This window comes from Capricornis sumatraensis, chromosome 6, assembly GCF_032405125.1.
Source record: "Capricornis sumatraensis isolate serow.1 chromosome 6, serow.2, whole genome shotgun sequence".
Taxonomy (NCBI): domain Eukaryota; kingdom Metazoa; phylum Chordata; class Mammalia; order Artiodactyla; family Bovidae; genus Capricornis; species Capricornis sumatraensis.
This window is the reverse complement of record NC_091074.1, coordinates 31,274,564-31,280,646: the sequence shown is the minus strand read 5'-3', so window position 1 is coordinate 31,280,646 and position 6,083 is coordinate 31,274,564. Positions and strand designations below refer to the sequence as shown.

The 6,083-nt window shown below is 39.0% G+C and overlaps 1 protein-coding gene across 1 annotated transcript; it reads left to right on the top strand.

Moving 5' to 3' along the window:
• The first annotated feature begins 4,996 nt into the window (after positions 1-4,996).
• On the top strand, positions 4,997-5,557 carry LOC138081401 (interferon beta-2-like). The gene has a single exon (XM_068974545.1). It carries the CDS (start codon positions 4,997-4,999, stop codon positions 5,555-5,557), a length of 561 nt encoding a protein of 186 aa, XP_068830646.1.
• Positions 5,558-6,083: the final 526 nt, after the last annotated feature.

The following is a 6,083-nucleotide window of genomic DNA, read 5'->3' as shown; positions in this document are numbered from 1 at the left end:
TATGTTCTGGAGGAGTTAGAAGAGCTAGGCAGAGAGGGTCCCCAGCAAAGTACCTAGTTCCAGCTTGATCCTCAAGTGAGAAGGACAAACACTGGGCAAAGAGTCTAGTCCAAGGCATATGAAAGACGTGCAGAGTGTGAGGAAAGGGAAACCAGAAAGTGAAAGTGAAAGGCACTGTTGTGTCCTGCTCTTTGTGACCCCATGGGCTGTATACTATATAGTCCATGGAATTCTCCAGGCTCGCAGAATACTGGAGGGGGTAGCTGTTCCCTTCTCCAGGGAATCTTCCCAACCCAGGGATCGAACCCAGGTCTCCCGCATTGCAGGTGGATTCTTTACCAGCTGAGCCACCAGGGAAGCCCAAGGGGAAGGGAGAGGAGGCTGCAACCAGAGGCACTTAGAGCCCTCTGCATGCTGTCCGTCTCCACACCAGGTGGGAGGCCTGAGGAGGGGCTCTGGGCCCACCAGCTGTTGGCTGTGAGCACAGGGCAACCCCCGCCTGGGCAGAGTCAGCCTCAGGTGCTGAGAGAGGGCGAGAGCGAGGCCGCAGCTGGAAGGTGGGAAGACACGCTCTTCCCTCAAGCTGGAGACGGACTTTCTATCACGGTCCTGAAGCTTCACAGGAGCTCTCTAGGTTGCCAAGCAAAATGTCTCAGTCCAGTTTGGCCTATTTTTAAATTTGTATAAATGATTTATGTTTTTTTTTTTTTGAGTTGAGGTTCTTTTACTCACTTCTGTGTTTGTGCATTTAGTTGTGTTTCTTCCATTTTATTGTTATTAACAACTGTAGTGTAAGCATAGGTAACATATTTATTCATGCAATTTTAAGGGATATTTGGGTTGTTTCTAGTTTGCCACTGTTATGAATATTGTTGGTCTGAATATTCTTTACTTATATCCTGATGCAGATTTACATGATTCTTTTTAGGTTAATTAAGAGTGGATTTACTGGGTCATAGCCCATGCATATTTTCAGCTTTCCTAGATAATGTTTTTGAAAGTTGGTCAAATTAACACACCAAACAGCAGGTGCTCCATAGTCATTACACTTGATATTTTAGTTCCTTTAACTTTTTTATTTACAGGCAATGTATTTGTTTATCTAAAAATTAGAAAAATCAACCCAAAATGTTTATATAGTGTTTGTAAAACTGGCCAGAGGGAAAAAAAAACCCAAAATTAGTTGTTTTCATATGTGTGTGTGTATGAAAATGCAAGGAAAACTTAATAGCAAAGTTTTCTATCTCTACTTTCTATTTAAAGTTGCTATTTAAAAAGTAGCAAACATCATGAAAAAATTTCATTAATACTTGCAACAATAATAAAGCATAAATATATTGGAATAAACCTCAGAAAGAATGTGCAAGACACATAATCAAACTAGCAGCAAAAATTTATTGGGAGACAGTTTTAAAATAGTTCAAGAAAATGGAAACATTTGTTTTTCTTTATGACATGGGTAAGAAATGTTTGCTAAGTAAAACTTGTTCACTAAATAACTGTTGTTTCTCAGGAGGAGGTGGCCTTGGCAGTCTCCTATTGCACGCTCTGATTTCCCTCCTCACTGAGGGAAGATATGAATAAATAGCTGCTTTCCACCTCATCACATGCTTACATGCCCCTTGCTCCCTTACAAAAAGAAAAGTTGCTTAATCCTCATTAGTGATCAAGATACTGTCTCACTGTTAAAGGAAAAACTGTTATATTTTTCACTGGCTTCTGGGCATCTAATATGAATCACAGATGAAATTATGGACTTGTCAGTTCAGTTGCTCACTCATGTCCTAGTCTTTGTGACCCCATGGACTGCAGCACACAGGCTTCCCTGTCCATCATCAACTCCCGGAGCTTCCTCAAACTCATGTCCATCGAGTCGGTGATGCCATCCAACCACCTCATCCTCTGTTGTCCCCTTCTCCTCCTGCCTTCAATCTTTCCCAGCATCAGGGTGTTTCCAATGAGTCAGTTCTTTGCATCAAGTGGCCAAAGTATTGGAATTTCAGCTGAGGTTAAATGTAAAGATAAAGCGACTTGTCAAAGCTACTTTAAAAATACCCTGAAATCTACACTTTATTAAGATTTCCTTATTCCACCACCTACCCATTCACCCCCGTTGGCTGGAGTAACTTCATTTTATTTTATTTATTTATTTAAGGCTATGAGAACTGTGGGATCTTATTAACTAGATTCTCAACCAGAGATCCAACCTGGGTGCCCTGCAGTGAAAGCATGGAGTTCCAGCCGCTGAAACTCAAGGGAATTCCAGATCGCCTTAGTTTCTACCGAATATTGTTTTTCTGCTTTGGGATGCTATTTAGAATGGCACATTTTATTAATTTCCATGTTTCCTTAGGCACCTCCAGGCTGTGACAATTTCTCAGTAATAGACTTTTTATGTTCTTATCTGTGGTATCATTTTGAAATGTCAATTTCCAATTTTTTATTGCTAGTGTAAAAAGAGGTGATTGATTTTAAAGTTGAACTTCTTTTTGGTGACTTGTTAAATTTATTTTAAAATTCTAATAGTTTATATATTCTTTTGTATTTTTGTATATACACAATTATATCATCTTTAGATAGAAAAAAATTACCTGAGACAGTCAGCAAGGTATTGGAACAGGCCTCTCACAAAGAAAATATCCAAAATGGTCAAACATATGGAAATTGTATGGAACTTTAGAAACAATTAGGCAATATGAGTTACATGATGTCTTCATGTAATAAGACATCACTATGCTTCACTAGAATGGCTAAAATTAAGAAGACAGGCAACCCCAAGTGTTGAAAAGAAAGTAATGCAACTAACATCCCATTCTCAGATACTGAGACTATAAGTTGGTGCAAACATTTGGAAAATATGTTTGTTATCATCTACTAACTCTGAACATATGCACACTCTCTTACCCAGTTACTTCATCCTAGGCCATACACCCAACAGAAGGCTATAAAAATGTACACCAAAGGAGAGAAAGAAGGATTTTCACAGCAAAATTAATTATACTGACAAAAATATAAACTCCATGAAGGCAATTGAAAGGTGATATAAACTCCATAAAGGCAATTGAAACAGACTGATTAAGAAGCAGTTCATAAACACAATAGCAGGGCATGGGAGGAGGACAAAGGGAAGAAAGCAGAAAAGAGAATTCTTGTTTACAATTCTGCACCCATCCCCTTCTTCCAGTTCCTCACTCTGGTCTTTCTTTCCGGTCTCTGAGAGATGAGAGCACCTGGGCAGGATTTCTCCCTGCTTCAGTTCCCGACAGTATCTGTGCCCATTCTTCTGTCCAGGGCACAACCGAGCATGACCTACCCTCTTCTCGAATTAACTACAAAGCTACCCTCTGGCATCAAGATTGTTCCTAATACATTCTGAGCTGATTTTCCACCATTGATCCCCTTGATTCTTAGCACATAACTCGTCCACAATTTGAAGCTCCTTCTGTATGGTCCCTGCAAACTCGGGAATTCTCCTGGCTCTCTGATCAAGCTCCTCCCTCCATCTTGAGCTGTGCTGGCCACCACGACATCAACCACAAGAGGCCAACTGACCACTTCACTAGTCCAATCTCAGCTGTACTATGACTGTAAAAGTATGTACTGTATTTTGAAGGAACTATGAAAAAGATGAATGTAGCTATCTCATTATTAATTTTATATTGGTATGTGTTGAAATGATAACATTTGGATGTTTCATGTTCAATAAAATACATTGTTAAAATTAACCTCACTTGTTTCTTTTTCCTGTTTTGATGTGGCTACTAGAAAATTTTAACTTAAGAAATTTAAAATTTCTTTAAAGTTTGAGGAAATTATATTTCTTCTGAGCAGTGCTGAATACATTCTCTGGTAGCACACTGGAAAATCACATAAAGGATAAAAATAATGTTATCCTTAGTTTCACAAGTCAAACTTAATTACTATTAAAATGTGAGTATATTTCCTTTAGTTTATTTTTTTCCTATATACTTTTACATAGTTGCATTGTATCTACAATTTTATGCCCTGCTTTTGAATATAACTAGGTGCTTTTTATTTTCTAATAATACCAAAAAATAAATTCCTTCTAGAAAAATTTAAATGTGAGAAAAGAAAGGGTAAAAATCACAGTAACATTTATTCAATTCTTTCAAACTAAATTATGAAAATACCTAAGAATCCTATCTCAGAGATATTCTTTCATTATGAGGAAAAGTTCATGTACAAGCAGTTCCAAAGGTACAAAGTGAGGACCTGCTTGCTGCATCCTTACCCTAGCGTGCAACATCAGATATTTAGATTATTTGAAGTATGTACAAAATAAATATGCATCGGGCCTCAGTAATTGTCACAAAGGATCCCTATAAGAGGAATCATGGACTTTAAGGCATGGTCTGTGTAACATTCATTTGCCTGCATAGAGATATTCCTTAATCTTTACTTTTTACTTATATCTGGAATAGTTTGAGATTGTCAATAAAGCAATACATTTTGGTTGATAAAGTTATGCAATATCTTGCTGCTTATGGCTGAGGCCTACAAAACATTTCATCAACTTAGCTTATATCATTCTATTTTAGATATAAAAAATATATTTTTTCTAAAATGATAAACTCTTAGAAATAAAGACACTTTCACAGAATCTAATAATATGAAAAAACAAAGACAAAGATCTTTTCCCAATGAAAGAACCCTGCTGTAATTCAAATTGATTAGGCTACTTTTTTTTAGCATTTATCAATTCACTGAAAATCTACAGAAACATTAGAAATTCCTCCAGATTGTATGAAAAGCTAAGAGCTTAAAAGAACAAGAGTTTTAGAGGTAACTAATCATTTAAATGACACGGTGGGAAAAAAGGAGAACTGAAAGTGGGAAATTCCTCTCAAGAAGAAAGGAGAGCCATCCTGTATAAGTAGCCCACACTCAAGGAGGAAGGACATTCACTCTGCATACTCTTGAAGACTCAGCTTCAGCACCTACTAGCAGAACAGGCAGCCCTGTGCCTGATTTCAACATGACCTACCGGTGCCTCCTCCAGATGGTTCTCCTGCTGTGTCTCTCCACCACAGCTCTTTCCAGGAGCTACAGCTTGCTTCGATTCCAACAAAGGCGGAGCCCTGCGGTGTGTGAGAAACTTCTGCGGCAGTTACCTGCAACTCCTCAACATTGCCTGGAGGCCAGGATGGACTTCCAGGTCCCCGAGGAGATGAAGCAAGAACAGCAGTTCCAGAAGGAAGATGCCGTATTGGTCATGTATGAGATGCTCCAGCAGATCTTCAGTATTCTCACCAGAGACTTCTCCAGCACTGGCTGGTCTGACACCATCATTGAGCACCTCCTTGTGGAACTCTATGGGCAGATGAATTATCTGGAGCCAATCCAGAAGGAAATAATGCAGAAGCAAACCTCCACTATGGGAGACACGACCATTCTTCGCCTGAAGAAATATTACTTTACCCTCGGGCAGTACCTCAAGTCCAAGGAGTACAACAGGTGTGCCTGGACAGTGGTGCAAGTGCAATTGCTCAGGAACTTTTCTTTCCTGAAGAGCCTATCAGGTTCCCTCCGGGACTGAACATCTGCCACCTGTGGCTCTGGGAAGGGACAATGTGACTTTGAGGTGAGACTCTTCAGCAGCAGAGGCTCTTGAAGTAACTGACATGCAAGGCACTGATTTCAATGGACAGTTAAAAACTGTAAGCTATTTTTAAATTGATTTATGCATTATATATTTATTTAAACTTTTATATGAGAAATAAATTATGAAACAAAAGTCAACGTGGCAGTTTCAATGTCAAGTTGATTTCTGTGACAACACAGATTAAAAATTACAGAGCACCTTGCAGACATTCATTGCCAAACAAGCCTGCAGAGTAGTACAGTTTCTGGCCCCTGCCTTTGAGGAATTTAAAATACAAGGGAGCCCTGTGGAATGTCCAAGTTATATGCATGCTCTCCGTGTATCCATACACCTTACCTGCGCTTGTCTTGTTCACTTCTTTAAATGTACCAGACAGCTCATGCTGGAGGGCCCCTCTATATAATGTGGGGTTTTTGTCTCTCTCTTTTTTTAATTGGGGTAAAATGTACACCACCTTACA

Excerpts from the sequence above, each read along its gene's own strand:
- LOC138081401 (XM_068974545.1), top strand. The coding sequence starts at position 4,997 with ATGACCTACCGGTGCCTCCTCCAGATGGTTCTCCTGCTGTGTCTCTCC.